The sequence below is a fragment of the Lissotriton helveticus genome, chromosome 3_1 (genome assembly GCF_964261635.1).
Source record: "Lissotriton helveticus chromosome 3_1, aLisHel1.1, whole genome shotgun sequence".
Taxonomy (NCBI): Eukaryota; Metazoa; Chordata; class Amphibia; order Caudata; family Salamandridae; genus Lissotriton; species Lissotriton helveticus.
The window spans coordinates 2,070,674,027-2,070,693,473 of record NC_136061.1 but is presented as its reverse complement, the minus strand read 5'-3'; the positions used below and the strand labels follow the sequence as shown (position 1 = coordinate 2,070,693,473).

The 19,447-nt window shown below is 48.2% G+C and overlaps 1 protein-coding gene across 1 annotated transcript in view; it reads left to right on the top strand.

The window, feature by feature from the left end:
• TICRR (TOPBP1 interacting checkpoint and replication regulator) overlaps window positions 1-19,447 on the top strand; it is a 581,214-nt gene that overhangs the window by 87,788 nt on the left and 473,979 nt on the right. Inside the window, exon 8 of the mRNA XM_078683197.1 lies at window positions 6,824-6,903. Coding sequence (XP_078539323.1) covers window positions 6,824-6,903 — 80 coding nt within the window. The remainder of the gene's footprint in view (window positions 1-6,823; window positions 6,904-19,447) is intronic.

Here is a 19,447-nt window from a genome sequence, read left to right as displayed (position 1 = left end):
TCAGGCAGCCTGGGTAGCCCAGGATACCCCGCCAAGCTGGCCCCGGCCGAGTGGTTTTGTCCCCAGCTTAGGAGCTCCGGAAGCCGCGCCCAGTCGACCCCAACTAAGACACTTTGCTACCCTCCCCTTTGAGGAGTTCTGCAGTCTGGCATGTACGGTGACCTCAGGTTCTCCGCTTGATCCTTTGCCTCCCAAATTCTGGAAGACATTTCAGGCTGAACTTCTCTGACCTCTGTACTCCATCTGCCTCCAGTCTTTGGAGTCGGCAACGGTTCCTGACTGTTGGAAGCTTGCAGTCGTGTCACCACTGCTCAAGAAACCGACCTTGGACCCCGCCTGTCTTTCCAACTACAGGCCAATCTCCTTGCTCCCTTTTCCTATTAAGATCGTGGAAAAATGGGTGACCCGCTCTCTCTCTGGCTTCCTGGAAGAAACTGGATGGCTCGATGAGTCGCAGTTCGGTTTTCGCCCCGCACATGGGACGGAGTCCGCACTGGTAACCGTTCTGGACAATCTTCGCTCACGAGTCGACAGTGGTCGGGCAGCCTTTTTGGTGCTGCTCGACATGTCTGCCGCGTATTGTATTGTATTGTATGTCGATTTATATAGCGCGATTGCTGCCCCACGGGCGTCCAAGCGCTGAGTATATAGACAAGGCTGGGCGGTGCGACAGAGGTTAAAGCTCGTTGGACCTGGCGAACAGAAGGGTCTTCAATTGTTTACGAAAGGAGAGCAGGTTAGGATTGGACCGGAGTTGTAGAGGAAGTGAATTCCACAGTTTTGAGGCATTCAGGGGGAACGTCCTACCTCCAGTTCTAGCTCTCTTGACTTTAGGCACCACAGCCAGGAAAGCCTCCGTGGAGCGAAGATTTCTGGTTGGGTGATAGCGGGTGACTAGGTTGTCATTTATTGCTGGACCTGTTTTCCAGAAGGCACGATGTGAAATACACAGCGCCTTAAATGCCACTCTCTGCTTCACCGGCAGCCAATGCAAACTTTTTAGTCCGGGTCTGGCTGACTGAGTGCGTGGAATCTGAAGCAGGGTACGGGCTGCGCAGTTCTGTACCACCTGCAACTTCCGTAAGGTCATTTCAGGGGCTCCCACGTAAAGGGCGTTATTAAAATCCAGCCGGGACTGTATCAGGCCTTGTACTGCCACCTGTTTAGCCTCCATAGGCAGGAGGGGTAGGACTTTCCTCAGTGTTCTGAGTAGGCCGAAGCATGTGGCAGATAGCTTAGTGGCCTGGGTGGTGAATGAGAGACTTTTGTCCAGCCATATTCCCAGGCTCTTTACACTTTCCTTGGGGGTAGGGGGGGTGCCCAAGCAGGAAGGCCATAGGGAGATGAATGGTACTGGTGAGACTGGGCCCAGGAGCATAAGCTCCGTTTTTATCTCCGTTGAGTTTTAAGGAGGAGGCTGTCATCCACCCTTTAACCTCCTCTAGACATTTCATCAGGCCGTGCGAGGTTTGCCTGTTGCCCTCCTGCGTCAGTGAAACCACTAGCTGGGTATCGTCCGCATATGATATGATCTTAATACCATGCGGTTCGACGACCCCGGCCAGTGGTTTCATGTATATGTTGAACAGCGCAGGGCTCAAAGAAGAGCCCTGCGGAACCCCACAACTCAGTGATTTGCTAGCTGACACTATGTCCCCATCAAAGATCTGAAAAGATCTGTTAGTCAGGAAAGAGTCAAGCCACTTCAGTGCATTGCCTGTTACACCGATGTTGAGAAGACGGTTCAGTAGGGTGGTATAGCTGACCGTATCGAAGGCTGCACTTAGGTCAAGGAGGATCACTGCCACTGATCCTCCCTGATCCAGTATCCTACGTGACTCTTCAGTAACTGCTAACAAAGCGGTTTCAGTTCCATGCTTGGGTCTGAAGCCTGTCTGGGTCGTGTCTAGTAGCAAGTTATTCTCAAGGAATTGAATTAGCTGGATGTTTATATGCTTCTCCAGGATCTTACTTACCCAGGGGAGCAATGAGATTGGGCGGTAACTGGAGTGATCTTCTGGATCAAGATCCGTTTTTTTTAGCAGTGCCCGTACCATGGCTCTCTTCCATACGGTGGGCACTGTGCAGGATAAGATGGAGGAGTTTAATAGATCCAAGATTACGGGCAGGGTGGCTTGACTTGCCCGCAACATGATCTCTGGTGGGGCTGGATCAAGTGGGGAGCCAGATTTGACTTGCAAGCCAGTTTACTCAGGGTGTCGAGGTCTAATGGGGGGAAATGTTCAAGATTTGGCTGGTCTGGGAGAGTAGAATGTCTCATAGGTGTTTGGTCGGCTGCTCCAGAATTTGTGGCTACTGTCGGGAAGGAAGAATAGATCTGGGTAACTTTGTTATGAAAGAATTCCGCTAGCTCATTTCACTGATCTTGCGTTTTTGGCAGGGGTGGGGCTGTATTTACTTTAGTGCATTTTTTTACCAAGTGAAAAATTTCCTTGGGTTTGGATTTGGCTGCCATATTTTTGTCTGCGAAGTAGGCGGCCTGGGCCGTCCTGACCCCATCTCTATAGGCCTTGATTGCCTCTCTGTATTGGAGCTTTTTTTCGGGTAGGAAATCTAGGCGCCACGCTCTCTCTCGTTTCCTACAGAGGCGTTTTTTCTCCCGTAAGGTGTCTGGGAACCAGGGTGCTGATTTATGCAGCCTCTTTGATATGGATCTCCGAGGAGGGAGAATAGTCTCCAGTGAGTTCGTGATCCAGCCCTCATAATCCTTATTCGCCAAGTTGGGGTCTGTGCAAAGAGATGGGCGATTGGAATCTAAGTTGCTGAGCCAAGCCTCCATGGGTAGTTTAGCCCAGTTCCTCTTAATTTTAACTTGAGGGGTGGGCGGGGGGGATTTACAAGTGAGCCAGGTCAGCGGAACTAAGAAATGGTCGGACCAGGGAAGGGGGGTGGGTTGGCCCACCACCAGCTCAGTGCAGTTGCTAAAAATTGGATCAAGTAAGTTGCCCTTTTCATTAGTAGGGGCTGTAACCTGCTGGATTAATTGTAAGGCTGCTAGATCATCTGTTAATTCCATAGCAGTATGATCTGTGGGAGTGTTGAAATGGAAATTAAGAACTCCTAGCACCGTGTAGTTAGCTGAAGACATGGCTCGTTTGGCTATAATGTCTGGAAGAGACCTATGAAACATTTTGGCCGGCTCTGGGGGACGGTATATCAGAGTGCCGGAAAAGGAGCTATTAGCAGTGAAGTCAATGCTAAATGCTAAGCTTTCGCACTCGGGGATAGTTTCAGCTGTGGTGCGACAGTAGTACTGGTCTTTCAATATAATAGCCAAGCCTCCTCCTCTCCCCTCCGTCCGATCTAGTCTGTGGATTTGAAAACCAGAGGGTAAGGCTGAGACTATGTGTGGCTCAGATTTGGGGGTGAGCCATGTCTCCGTCAAAAAAACGGCGTCCGGCTTGCGCTCCTCTAGCAATAGGGCGATTTGTGTGCTGTGTCTCGGAAGTGACCTGCAAATACATGCAATACTCCTGCGTCGTGGCTGGCACTGTGGTGTCATAGAAGGGATGTTTGCATCCAAGACAGCAGGGAGGAAGTTCAGCTGGTGAATAGGTGTGTGTGCAGTGTACGGCAGCTATAGCACCTATGTTGTGGATGGCTGCTGAGCTATACGTCCTAACCTGCGGTATGTGGGGGCCAGGGATTGTGGCCCCTGGTCCCGGTTGGGCGCACCGCCGGCGCGCCCGTCCGCTGCGCTTCCGGGAACAGCACATTCTTATATATGTCAGAGAAGGGGGTGTGGCCTAGGTAAGTGGGCGGTGCCCGGGGGTCACGGCGATTCTCCTTCCACCCGCTGCAGCGCCTGACTCGGCTGCGCGGGGAGGGGAGTCTCGAGGGAGCAATCAGGTGAAGTTCCTTCTTAAAACACAGAATATCACACTTAAAAATACAATTTTAAAAGTAATCTTTAAAAGCGTTCGATACGGTTTGCCATCGGACCCTCATTAGGAGGCTTGAGGAGTGCGGGGTTACGGAGAGGGCAAGAGACTGGTTGGCATCCTACCTTTACAACCGACAGCAGATGGTCACGCTTCCCCCGTATCAGTCAGAACTGCGGAAAGTAGGGCAGGGGGTTCCACAGGGCTCGGCCATCAGCCCTATACTGTTCAATCTGTACCTCCGCCCTTTGGTCCAGCTTATAAAATCTTTTGGTATCTCGGCTTTTAATTACGCTGACGATACCCAGCTGGTCTGGAAACAATGCGGTCTCGCTAGAGACATTCCACCGTTGTATGGCAGCTACGGCGGACTGGCTTCGGGCCAACTCCTTACAATTTAATAGCACAAAAACCGAGGTGCTCTACTGTTCCATGGACCGGACTCCGCGGGCACTCCCGGAGAATTTCTGGCCTGCTACGCTTCCCGAGACGGTTTTGGCCGCGGAGTCAGCTCGTAACTTGGGGGTGATCTTCGCTCCAAATTTACAGCTGGACATGCATGTTAACAAGACCATCTCTTCTTGCATGATGCTGCTACGCATGCTGCGCAAAGTACTGCCCCTTCTCCCTGCACAGGCCAGGCCAGAAGTAGTTCGCGGGACTATACTGAGTCGCTTAGATTATTGTAATGGGCTACTTCTGGAGGCACCAAAAAATCTGCTGGGGAAGTTACAACGGGTGCAGAACATGGCTGCTAAGCTGGCCCTCTCCCGCCCAAACTTCAGCTCCTCTACCCTAGCACTAAGGGATCTACACTGGCTACCGGTGCACTCGCGCGTAATGTATAAAGCGGCTTGCCTAGTATTTAAGGCGGTCCATCGGCAGGGCCCAGTGCCATTGCAAAATATGTTTGCTTGGTATTCTGCCTCGCGGCCCCTTCGCTCCTCTTCGGCTCAACTGTTGGTGGTTCCAAGGTTTCAGAGAGTAAGGATGGGCGGCCGCTCGTTTAGTGTTGCAGCGGTTAAACTCTGGAATTCCTTGCCACTCCCCTTAAGAAGTCTGGGGGACTATCTTCCGTTTAGAAAAGCCTTAAAAACCCATCTCTTTCCTAGAGTTGGCTGAACAATGGAAGTGCTAGTGACCGGAATTCAAGCGCCAGGATGCCCTTGGTGCGACGGGATCGCGCTATACAAGTACACAAAATAAATAAATAAATAATTCCCAAACCTCCGAGTAAAACCAACATCGAGTATATGGTCCCATCCTTTGTGGGTTCTTTGCTTTTTTTGTGTGGGGAGGAGGTTTATACCGGAAACTCAGCCTGAAGGCATCCGAGCACTTTACATGAGCATCAGTTGTGTTACAGACGGACCCATTATTTTTTGTTAGGCCCAGTGAGATTAAATGATCTGCCCAGAATCACAGTATGATGAGTATCCCTGCCTTTCACCAAGGCACAGTGGCTCCAGTACAGGTAAGACTTGTTGTTTCCATTTTCATCTTCCCCAGGACAGTGGCGGAAGTGGCTTGTGGGAGAACAGGGGGAACCTGAGCTGCGCTACGACCTTCACTCCCCCTCCAACCTTGACTAAGGATGGGGAGCCCATCTGTAGGCAATGGAGATCTCTCCCAGTCAGGAGGAATGGGCCTGCAACCTAATCTCCAAGACCTCTACCTGCATGCTTGGGACTGGAGTTTGAGCGGAAACTACACTGGAGTTGGTAGACATAATCTTGTTAGCCCATTGCCCCTCCACAAGTCTGCCTTCTCCGGCAAACCGGCAACTTTGTTGCCTGGAGTAGACTCCTTGCAGACCAAGTTGTTGCAGGTTCTGAAATACGGGATTTCCCTTGCTCAAAGGGGTTACGGCATATGCACTGTGAAGGTTTTTTTCTGCTTCTTTGTCTGCATTCCTTTTTCTGTCCCACCAACTCTCCATTTTTGTGTTTCCTTTTGTTATGAATTTTCTCAAAGGTTTGACAAAAATGTATCCCCCAACTCCTTTTGTGGTTTGTCAGTGGGACATGTATCTGGTTCTATCACATCTGCTAGAGGGGTAAGTAGACTGCAAGCCCTTAGCTGCTGACCTCCCTTCTCATCTATCTTGATGAGTTGGTGTTGCGAACCAGGGCTGCTTTTCTCCCCTAAGGTGGTGAGCCCTTTTCATCTTGGTCAGTCCATCACACTTTTATGCGTTCATACTTCAGAAATCTGCAAGGCGGCAATGTCAACATCCTTGCATACCTTCGCCAAGCACTGTTCCGTGGACTTTGAGTAACACATCAAATATACTGTGGCAGATCCGTTCTGCAAGATTTCCTCTTCTAACTATACATCAACCCCCCTCCTGCAATCTTCAAGTAGAAGTATCCATCAGAAGAAAAAGTTACTTGCAGTAACTAACTGGTGAATACTGTACCTGCTGATTCCTCACCGAACTGCCTGTCTCCCCATTTGTTTTGTCAGTTATAGGGAAAGTTAATAAGATCCCAAATTATATCTTTTGGTACTCTACTACTAGATTGATAAGAATCTGTTTGATCACCTCGGAAACAAAACTAATGGAAACTGATGTCATTGCACCTGGGTGGGTGCTTTATGGCCTTGATGAAGCTGCTGGCGTTACATCCAATGTCTGCAGTCTGGCGCCCTCTACCTGCGACTAAAAAGCTATGAAGTTTTCCAGTGCCTGGGAGTGTTCTGCAGATGGGTTATGTGCAGTTTGATAGAGTATCCACCAGAAAGTTAATTACTGCAGCTACCTAACATTTTCATATGGATTAATTAGGTTGCCACTTGGAATGTTTTATTTTACTAAACAATGTGTTCATAATTTAACTAGTGCTTAAGAATGCTCTGAAGCATGAAAAATGAAAGTTACTTTGGTAAAGCGAACTTGTTCTTTTATCTTTTCACTATAGATGACTGATATGCTTCGTATTTTGTCTTTGACTGAAGATGCTGCCTATCTTACAACATTTCTCGAAGAAGTGCTTGATTTGTAAGTATGACTAGTAGAGTGCGATCTTCTCAAAAGCCAGTGCTTTTGAGAAGAGCACTCTTGACCGATCTATTTTGGATATGGATAGACCTATTTTTGGAAATTTTTATGGTCCTTGTGCGTTTTTTTTGTCTGAGGCCAGGTGAGATGGTTAGCAGAGATCACTTGCATCGCATCGTGACTTCTATTCGCATGTAGCTTCTGGCAGACAGAACTGCCTCTCCTAGACCTAAGCCAATATAAAGTAAGCAACAACATAGATAATACATTTTTGGGTAGTGTTTCAAAATAAGAATAAAGGAGCACTTGCCAGTTGAAACATTTTGATTTAACCGTCCCGTCGATGTAGGTTGCCTGCTGCACAAGAAGAGCTCCGTGACCAAAATAGATATTGGACTGCCTGCTGTGAAAACGTTTTTAGCATTGCGCATTTCATAGGCACACATGCACTGAAATGTTCCCTGTTAAAGAATTCATGTTATGATAATGAATAAAACAATATTAGAAGAGGCAACCCATCTGCTTCTTTTTCCCTTTTATTCCCCTCTGACAGCAGTAGGCGTATAAGAGAAAATAATTTCTACAAGATAAAATTCATGTCTCGTACTGGGAGAAGCCACCAGCAGCAGAGGGCTCAAACTCACAACAATGGCAATATGAGAGCCTGCATTCATTTCCTGGATCAGGAAATCCAGGATATCTTCTAATTATCCTCTTCTGTATCTCACTCCTGCAGTGGGAAGTATTGCCATTCTCCAGTATTGGGGTATCTTTCATAGATTCACATGCCTGAATCATTCCCCGTCGTCGGAGTGGGAGTCCCACATTACATAAAAATAGCAATAAACGTGCATATAGAAATCATATCATAGGTAATCTAGAACCAGGAAGTAAAGTAGCCAGAAGTCAAAAGGAAAAAATCCTCCACGTTCATGACTCGTCCAAGTCATATATAGTCCAAACCACAGCCAATCAGTCGACAGCACCCTCCAAAATGTTCTCCTCAGAGGCTCAGGGTCTCAGATTTTCTACTGCGTGTCGTGTGAAGGGAGTCTCCCTGAGCTCTGCTCAGTACTTCTCAGGTTTCTTCAGAAATTCTTCATTTTATGATGTCTATTTCAAAGAAATCTCTTTTTCGACCTTGTGAATCTTGTGGGAAGCTCCGGCTGTTTTCAGAAGACCCCTACAAGATTTGCATTTACTGCTTGTATCCTGACCACCAGGTGAGAGACTGCAAGATCTGCAGAACTTTCCCACAAAAGACTCTGAGGGACAGAGAGGGGCGTCCACTTCTGTGGCTACAGAAGATTAACGATCAGGACAATCCCTTATCGGAAGTTGGGAGTATTGCCTCTGTTAAGACTACCTCCTCTAGGAAGAGGACTGCTGACACGGACTGATCTTCTCCTGGGGCTAAGGTGTCGAAAAAACTGCACACCTCGACGTGTGCTGAGCTGCCTTCTACTTCAAACAAGCATTTGCAATGCAATAGGTCTCGCATTAGGAAAATTTGAGCTATTGGTATTGTAAATGACAATTTTTTTCATTTATGTGTTGGTTTTGAAAATTGCGAAATTAATAGCTTTGTCATTTACAGTGCCAATAGTTATAACTTTTGCAAATGTGACACCTATGGCATTTGTAATGCAATATGTGTTGTATTTACGTGGCTTAGATATATTGATATTACAAATAACAATAGCTTTTGATTTTTTAAAATAATTAATACTTGAATAAAAGTTATTGTAGTTTATAATGGCAATAGCTTAAACTTTTTAAAATAACTTTTGTGAAGATTATGTTCAGTGTATTTTATTGTGACGAAAATCCAAGAACAGAAGTGAAGTATTAACATCTTTTTGTGACATTTGTAATAAAGCTTGAAACATTGATAGAACATATTTGAACCAGTTGTTGAATGGTTGCAAAGATTGGTGCTGTGGTGGCGCAGAGTGATGTTGTGGTGGCGACGAGTGATGCTGTGTTGGTGCTGAGTGATGCTGTGGTGATGGGATAGAGCAAAGGCGATAGAGTGAGGGCGATGGACAGATAGAGTGAGGGCGATGGACAGATAGAGTGAGGGCGATGGACAGATAGAGTGAGGGCGATGGACAGATAGAGTGAGGGCGATGGACAGATAGAGTGAGGGCGACGGACAGAGTGAGGGCGACGGACAGAGTGAGGGCGACGGACAGAGTGAGGGCGACGGACAGAGTGAGGGCGACGGACAGAGTGAGGGCGACGGACAGAGTGAGGGCGACGGACAGAGTGAGGGCGACGGACAGAGTGAGGGCGACGGACAGAGTGAGGGCGACGGACAGAGTGAGGGCGACGGACAGAGTGAGGGCGACGGACAGAGTGAGGGCGACGGACAGAGTGAGGGCGACGGACAGAGTGAGGGCGACGGACAGAGTGAGGGCGACGGACAGAGTGAGGGCGACGGACAGAGTGAGGGCGACGGACAGAGTGAGGGCGACGGACAGAGTGAGGGCGACGGACAGAGTGAGGGCGACGGACAGAGTGAGGGCGACGGACAGAGTGAGGGCGACGGACAGAGTGAGGGCGACGGACAGAGTGAGGGCGACGGACAGAGTGAGGGCGACGGACAGAGTGAGGGCGACGGACAGAGTGAGGGCGACGGACAGAGTGAGGGCGACGGACAGAGTGAGGGCGACGGACAGAGTGAGGGCGACGGACAGAGTGAGGGCGACGGACGGACAGAGTGAGGGCGACGGACGGACAGAGTGAGGGCGACGGACGGACAGAGTGAGGGCGACGGACGGACAGAGTGAGGGCGACGGACGGACAGAGTGAGGGCGACGGACGGACAGAGTGAGGGCGACGGACGGACAGAGTGAGGGCGACGGACGGACAGAGTGAGGGCGACGGACGGACAGAGTGAGGGCGACGGACGGACAGAGTGAGGGCGACGGACGGACAGAGTGAGGGCGACGGACGGACAGAGTGAGGGCGACGGACGGACAGAGTGAGGGCGACGGACGGACAGAGTGAGGGCGACGGACGGACAGAGTGAGGGCGACGGACGGACAGAGTGAGGGCGACGGACGGACAGAGTGAGGGCGACGGACGGACAGAGTGAGGGCGACGGACGGACAGAGTGAGGGCGACGGACGGACATAGTGAGGGCGACGGACGGACATAGTGAGGGCGACGGACGGACATAGTGAGGGCGACGGACGGACATAGTGAGGGCGACGGACCGACAGAGTGAGGGCGACGGACCGATAGAGTGAGGGCGATAGGAAGATTGATTGATAGGGAGATTGAGGAAGGGAGAAAAGAAAATATGCACTATAGTTTACATTTATAAACAGAAGCATAAACAAAATTAAGTGTTCATTTGTATACTAGATTAATCAAGAGTGCCCTGTAAGAAATACCATGAAAACATCCAATAAACAAAGCTATCTAGCGCATATTTATGCCACATAATGCACCTCGAATTGGATTGTAACGCTGACTAGTAGCAATGCTATACTACTAATGAGCAGTGATAATTTGGACAGCAATGTCTAGAATTAACGTGTTACTGACGCTACTACAGAGGAACATTTGAAGTACAATAGAATGCACCTTCGAGACATCAGGAAATTCCCACTGCACAAACGATAGTCCGGCATTAGGGATACCCTGCTGCATGTCGGTCTGACCTTGGTGTAAACTATAGTGCATATTTTCTTTTCTCCCTTACTCTATCTCCCTTCACTCTATCAATCTATCTATCTCCTATAAATCTATCTATCTATCTCCTATCAATCTCCGGTCCAGGGAAGGCATGGCTTGGCACTTCGGGCTGGACTGTTTCCATGAGGCACAGGGTCAGACTGATTTGCATATGGCCATGTCTGAACCTGGGTGGCAGAATGGGGTAAAGAATGGTGATGGATTAAACCCAGATCTGTTGACTGGGTGTGAGTGTTTGATTGGTTCAGATGCTCCGTCTATCGCCCCCCCCCCTGTTGTACCGCTTTGTTCGCCATAAGTTGGCAGGGTATGCTCAGACGTGAGTCCCTTGCTGACTTTGCCACTGGATTCAAACAAGCTGGGCTGAAGACGGCTGAAATGCCAGAAACCGGTCCTCGGAAGCTTGTTTCCGGTCCAGGGAAGGCATGGCTTGGCAGTTCGGGCTGGACTGTTCCCATGAGGCACAGGGTCAGACTGAGTTGCATATGGCCATGTCTGAACTGGGGTGGCAGAGTGGGCTAAAGAACGGTGAAGGATTAAACCCAGATCTGTTGACTGGGTGTGAGTGTTTGATTGGTTCAGATGCTCCGTCCATCGCCACCCACTTTTGTACCTTTTTCTGCAATTTAAGCAGACAGAAGTCTCTGTGATGTTTTTGTTTCATTGTAGCCTGCAGCACACCTTCAGCAGCTATGCCTCAAACTGACATGCTTGAAGGCATCCGTTCATGTGCGACTGCCATAACCTAAAAAAACAAGCATTTGAATTGCGATAGGACTAGCATAGAGTAGGTCATACAACGCGGCGCAGCTTCGGAGCTTTAGGCTGGAAAAGCTTGTGGGTAGGGTCCAGTGCTGATGGTATGGAGGGGTGTGGGGCGGGGGCAGCAAGACAGAGACATGCTGAGTGGGAGGAGAAAGGGAGCGAGTGAAAGCATGACAATTGTTGTGCATTTGAAGCTCTCGGAGGGGGGCGGGGGAGCGGCTTCCTTTGAAGTCTGATTAGGGGGGGTGGGGGAGCAGCTTCCTATGAAGTCTGATGCCGAGGCATGGTGTGGGATGTGGCTGGTGATGTGCTCGTGCCTGCCTCACATGAACTGTATCGAATACGCAGTTTGAGGAGACTTTTCTGAAGCCTTACTATAATCTCGCCCATCCGACGAGACCTAAAAAGGCTCCTCCGCCTTCTAAGAGTAAAACTGCCATCTACGTCCCCATGAAAGACTGTGAAGTCTCAGGTTCAAAACAAGTTTCTGACGAAGATTTACCTCAGAAACGGGGTCCCTCATTGACTAGCTTGACAACAATGTCTTTGCCGATGAAGCCTTCCGTCGCCACAGCGACTACATCGACTACTACTTTCTCATCGCCGAAGCCGCAGATGATGTCGTCGGCATCTTCGCCGTCGACGCTGGTATCCGTCGACGTGAGACCAGTCCCGTCGACGAAGGAGGGGCGGTCTACCGTCGACAAAGATTAAAAGAGTGTCGTCGACGATTGCCTCGTCGACTATCACTTCGACACCCGCCTCGGCGACGACTTTGTCGTCTGCTACCTCGTCGACGCTACAGCTGTCTTCATGCATGGCTCTTCAGGTTTGGTCTTCGTCTACGCCCACAGCATCTTTTATATCGTCTGACACCCTCTACGCAGTTGCCTCCGTCGACAGCAGCGCCTTCTTTGCTACAAAGACATGGATCTTCCTTGGAGGTCCTCTCTCCAATTCATATCTCCCCTAGTAAAGTTCCTCTTGTGTTACCTGAACAGTTGTTGGATTCTATAGAGAGGATGATGAAGAATCGGATGAGGGCGATAGGTTTCGTACTGCCAGGAGCCCTTCTCAGCTCTTTATTAAATATCAAGATGTGGACCAAGATGATGATTTCTGCCCGGAGACGGTTCCTTCAGCTCCAGATTCAATCTCCACGGCCCAAATGCCTTTGGCTCTTCTAAATAATCTGCTGTACATGTTGGACGATTATTATAGCTGTTTCCCTCAATCTGAATCTGCTTCTTCTATACCACCCATTCCTCAATCTTCATCAGTATTTAGGTCGCCCAGACCAAACTCTCACTGACCTGATCACTCTCAGGACGCTCACACCTCAGATGACGATAGGGAGAAAGGAGAATTGGATGACAGGTCACTCCTTATGGAATGAGATGACTAGCAGATGCAAACTCCGTCTCCTTCTACTACTGCTCCGGTCGACTCTCCGGTTGACATCGGAGGTTTTCATCTTCTCATGGAGATGGCAACACAACGGTTTCTCCTTCCTATGGTAACAAAGAAGGATGATTGTTTCCTTTACGATTTTAAAGATCAACCGAGGAAACAAATACGGTATATCCCTATTATTAATTTCATTTGGCAGGAATGACTAAAGGTTATGAAAGCTCCTGCTTTTATTACAGTGGTCCTGCCCTGCCTCAAGAAGAAATACATGGCACCAGACAATTCGCTAGCATGTCTGATAGGTCAGCCAAAAGCAGATTCTGTTACCGCCCAAGCAGCTCAACGACGATTGCTGAATCCATCCTCTCCAATGTCAGCTCCTCCCGATCGGGAATAGAGAAGTTTGGACCCTTTTGGAAGAAGGTTTCGACCATGGCAGCAACGACCATCCGTGCAGCAAACTCACTGGCTATCTTAGGACGATATGATAGACAGATGTGGTCGGACATTTCTCCCTACATAGACATGTTACCTAGGCTCCTCTAAGTCAGAGGCGCTCAAAATCCTTCAGGAAGGGGCACGAATCTCAGCTGAGATTGATTCGGCTATGGATGTTGCATCTACAGGTTTTCATCAACTGGCAGGTGCCACAGTCCTGCGGCGACAGGGCTGGTTAAAGTCCACATCATTTCGCCACGAGGTTCAGGCTAAGATAATTGATATGCCTTTTGACGGCGAGTCTCTTTTTGGTCCACATGTTGACGAGGCCCTCCAGGCCATTAAAAAGGATACAGAGACAGCAAGATTTCTCTGAACTCTTCAGTTTCGAAAAACGCTTTTTTTGTGGCGCTAGAGGCCGTGGATCCTTCTCTGGTCAAGGAGGCTATAATCAACAAAGACAATACCAGTCCTATCCGAGTAATCAATGTTACTCTTCTCAACGCCAACAATCCTTCACGCAACAACCCAACTACCTCCTATTCACAAAACAGAAGAAAGGCTGCCTACTGCGCACGTGATACGTCTAAGAAGCAGTGACAACTGCCACCTGCGCTGCCACTTACCCCTTTAAAAGTTGGAGGAAGAAACTCCCGTTTTTACTGAAACTGGTCGGCTATAACCACAGACAAATGGCTCTTAGACATTGTGGCCAGAGGCCATGTTCTAGAGTTTGTAAAACTTCCTCTGAATTCTCCTCCCAAATAAATTTCATGTTATGAAAAGGAGCGATTGAAGTAGTTCCTCAATTGCAAAGAGGACCGGTTTTTATTCCAGATTTTTTCTAATCACAAAGAAATCGGGAGAATGCTGCCCCCTTCTAGATCTTCGCTCCCTCAACAAATATCTAAAAATTGTATACTTCCGGATGCTGACTGTTCAAGAAATCCTTTAACTCCTCACGGCGGGGAGCACATAACCACCCTCAACCTCCAATAGGCTTATTTTCATGTACCAATTCTACCCAGACAAGGAAAGTACTTGTGGTTAAGAGTGTCTGGCAGGGACTTCCAGTTCAAAGTCCTTCCTTTCGGACTGCATTCAGCGCCCCGTGTCTTTACCAAGGTCTTAGCACCAGTGGCTGCACACCTTCGACTGGAGGGAATTCACATTTTTCCTTATTTAGACCACTGCCTTATCAAGGCGAATTCTTTCAGTCTCAAAAGCCCATACTCGGAGATGTCTGTCTCTTTTCCAATCTCTGGGACTCTTCATCAAATTCGACAAGTCTTACCTCGTCCCATCACAAAGGAGAACGTTCTTTAAAGCCACCATAGAACTCTGCTGACACAAGCCTTTGTCTCAAACGAAAGGCAACTGAAACTTTGCAAACTCGCCCAGCTACTATGATCAAGAAGTGCGTTTCGGTCTGGCAGTGCAAGTCACTTCTGAGGATGCTTTCATCCTGCATTCCTCTGATACCAAACTGCTGTCTCAAGATGAGACCTCTACAAGAGGAGCTCAACAAGCAATAGTTACAGGTTTCAGGTCTTCGACTATCTTAACCACATGAATCTTCAGATAAGAGAAGCTTTACGCTGGTGGACTCCTAGTGGAAGCTCCAAGCTTCGTCATCACCACGGATGCCTCCCTCAAAGGATGGGGAGCACACCTACAATGACTCACAGTTAGCGGCAAATGGGATGTTTAACAACGAACTTGGCATATCAACCTCTTAGAGTTGCTAGCTATCTTCCTGGCCCTAAAATCTTTTCGCATCATCATTCTCGGAGCATCAGTGTTGATCCGGACGGACAACACAACAAGTATGCACTACTTGAACAAACAAGGAGGGACAAAATCCGCTTTACTGTCTCAGCAAGCCCAGCAGATTTGGGATTGGGCGATCCGACATCGGATAAGTATAACAGCAGTCCATGTCCCGGTAGTTTCCAACGTTCTCGCGGATTCCCTCAGCAGGTCCACAATTTCCAATCACGAGTGGGAGCTCTATCAACCAACCTTGGATCGTATTTTTCAGAAGTGGGTTCGACCCGATCTGGACTTGTTCGCGACTAGTCGGAACCGCAAAGGCCCATTCTTCGCAAGCTGGCTTCCCCACAAAGGATCGTGAGGGAATGCGTTTTTAAAGAACTGGTCGAAATCTATGCTTGCGCTTTTCCACCGATACCGTTGGTTCCCAGGGTTCTCTGTAAAATGAAGAAGGACCCTTTTCGCTTAATACTCATAGCTCCCAGGTGGCCTCGCTAGTTCTGGTTCACCGAACTCCTCCTTCTCTCCGAATGTGATCCCATTTATTTGTGACCAATACTGAACCTTCTATCCGTTCAGAACGGACAGATCTGCCACCCGGATCCTGGATCTCTGCACTTAGCGACCTGGCGCCTGAACTATCTATCGCCCTCACGCTATCTATCGCCCTCACGCTATCTATCGCCCTCACGCTATCTATCGCCCTCACGCTATCTATCACCCTCACTCTATCTATCGCCCTCACTCTATCTATCGCCCTCACTCTATCTATCGCCCTCACTCTATCTATCGCCCTCACTCTATCTATCGCCCTCACTCTATCTATCGCCCTCACGCTATCTATCGCCCTCACGCTATCTATCGCCCTCACGCTATCTATCGCCCTCACGCTATCTATCGCCCTCACGCTATCTATCGCCCTCACGCTATCTATCTATCTATCGCCCTCATGCTATCTATCTATCTATCGCCCTCCATCTATCTATCGCCCTCCATCTATCTATCGCCCTCCATCTATCTATCGCCCTCCATCTATCTATCGCCCTCCATCTATCTATCGCCCTCCATCTAACTATCGCCCTCCATCCATCCCCCTCATCCATCTATCTATCTATCTCCATCTATCTATCGATCTCCCTCCATCTATCTATCGATCTCCATCTATCTATCGATCTCCTTCCATCTATCGATCTCCTTCCATCTATCGATCTCCCTCCATCCATCTATCGATCTCCATCCATCTATCGATCTCCATCCATCTATCGATCTCCCATCTATCTATCGATCTCCCATCTATCTATCGATCTCCCATCTATCTATCGATCTCCCATCTATCTATCGATCTCCCATCTATCTATCGATCTCCTATCTATCTATCGATCTCCCTCCATCCATCTATCGATCTCCCTCCATCCATCTATCGATCTCCCTCCATCCATCTATCGATCTCCCTCCATCCATCTATCGATCTCCCTCCCTCCATCCATCTATCGATCTCCCTCCATCCATCTATCGATCTCCCTCCATCCATCTATCGATCTCCCTCCATCCATCTATCGATCTCCCTCCATCCATCTATCGATCGCCCTCCATCTATCTATCGCCCTCCATCTATCTATCGCCCTCCATCTATCTATCGCCCTCCATCTAACTATCGCCCTCCATCCATCCCCCTCATCCATCTATCTATCTATCTCCATCTATCTATCGATCTCCCTCCATCTATCTATCGATCTCCATCTATCTATCGATCTCCTTCCATCTATCGATCTCCCTCCCTCCATCCATCTATCGATCTCCCTCCATCCATCTATCGATCTCCATCTATCTATCGATCTCCCTCCATCTATCTATCGATCTCCCATCTATCTATCGATCTCACATCTATCTATCGATCTCCCATCTATCTATCGATCTCCCATCTATATATCGATCTCCCATCTATCTATCGATCTCCCATCTATCTATCGATCTCCCATCTATCTATCGATCTCCCATCTATCTATCGATCTCCCATCTATCTATCGATCTCCCATCTATCTATCGATCTCCCATCTATCTATCGATCTCCCATCTATCTATCGATCTCCCATCTATCTATCGATCTCCCATCTATCTATCGATCTCCCATCTATCTATCGATCTCCCTCCATCTATCGATCTCCCATCTATCTATCGATCTCCCTCCATCTATCGATCTCCCATCTATCTATCGATCTCCCTCCATCTATCGATCTCCCTCCATCTATCGATCTCCCTCCATCTATCGATCTCCCTCCATCTATCGATCTCCCTCCATCTATCGATCTCCCTCCATCTATCGATCGCCCTCCATCTATCGATCGCCCTCCATCTATCTATCGCCCTCCATCCATCCCCCTCATCCATCTATCTATCTATCTCCATCTATCTATCGATCTCCCTCCATCTATCTATCGATCTCCTTCCATCTATCTATCGATCTCCTTCCATCTATCTATCGATCTCCTTCCATCCATCTATCGATCTCCCTCCATCCATCTATCGATCTCCCTCCATCTATCTATCGATCTCCCATCTATCTATCGATCTCCCTCCATCTATCTATCGATCTCCCATCTATCTATCGATCTCCCATCTATCTATCGATCTCCCATCTATCTATCGATCTCCCATCTATCTATCGATCTCCCATCTATCTATCGATCTCCCATCTATCTATCGATCTCCCATCTATCTATCGATCTCCCATCTATCTATCGATCTCCCTCCATCCATCGATCTCCCTCCATCCATCTATCGATCTCCCTCCATCCATCTATCGATCTCCCTCCATCCATCTATCGATCTCCCTCCATCCATCTATCGATCTCCCTCCATCCATCTATCGATCTCCCTCCATCCATCTATCGATCTCCCTCCATCCATCTATCGATCTCCCTCCATCCATCTATCGATCTCCCTCCATCCATCTATCGATCTCCCTCCATCCATCTATCGATCTCCCTCCATCCATCTATCGATCTCCCTCCATCCATCTATCGATCTCCCTCCATCCATCTATCGATCGCCCTCCATCCATCTATCGATCGCCCTCCATCCATCTATCGATCGCCCTCCATCCATCTATCGATCGCCCTCCATCCATCTATCGATCGCCCTCCATCCATCTATCGATCGCCCTCCATCCATCTATCGATCGCCCTCCATCTATCGATCGCCCTCCATCCATCTATCGATCGCCCTCCATCCATTTATCGATCGCCCTCCATCTATTTATCGATCGCCCTCCATCTATTTATCGATCGCCCTCCATCTATTTATCGATCGCCCTCCATCTATTTATCGATCGCCCTCCATCTATTTATCGATCGCCCTCCATCTATTTATCGATCGCCCTCCATCTATTTATCGATCGCCCTCCATCTATTTATCGATCGCCCTCCATCTATTTATCGATCGCCCTCCATCTATTTATCGATCGCCCTCACTCTATCTATCGCATCACCACTGCATCACTCAACGCCACCACAGCATCAGTCTGTGTAACCATTCAACAACAACTGGTTCAAATATGTTCTCTGTGTTTCAAGCTTTATTACAAATGTCACAAAAAGATGTTAATATTTCACTTCTGTTCTTGTTTTTTTGTCACAATAAAATACCCTGAACATAATCTTCACAAAAGTCATTTACAAAAGTTTTAGCTATTGCCATTATAAATTACAATAACTTTTATTTAAGTATTAATTATAAAAAAAAATAAAAGCCATTGTTATTTGTAATATCAGTACATCTAAGTCCAGTAAATACAACACATATTGCATTACAAATGCTATAGGTGTCACATTTGCGAAAGTTATAACTATTAGCATTGTAAATGACAAAGCTATTAATTTTGCTATTTTAAAAACAAACGCATACATTAAAAATGTGTCATTTACAATACCAATAGCTCAAACTTTCCTAATGCGAGACCTATTACATTGCAAATGCTTGTTTTCATGGTCACCCCCCACTTTTTGCCTGATATTTGATACTCTTTGACTAAATGTGACCTGAGCTCCTGCAAATCGGTTACCCAGGACCTGTGTTCTTTACTTAAAACTGTAAATCCCCCCTCACCCCCACCACCCATTGGCACTCTCTGGCCACATGTAAGTCCCTTGTTAAAGGTACTAAGGGCACTGCGACCAGGGGAGGACACAGACAGACACAGACAGACACAGACAGACACAGACAGACACAGACAGACACAGACAGACACAGACAGACACAGACAGACACAGACAGACACAGACAGACACAGACAGACACAGACAGACACAGACAGACACAGACAGACACAGACAGACACAGACAGACACAGACAGACACAGACAGACACAGACAGACACAGACAGACACAGACAGACACAGACAGACACAGACAGACACAGACAGACACAGACAGACACAGACAGACACAGACAGA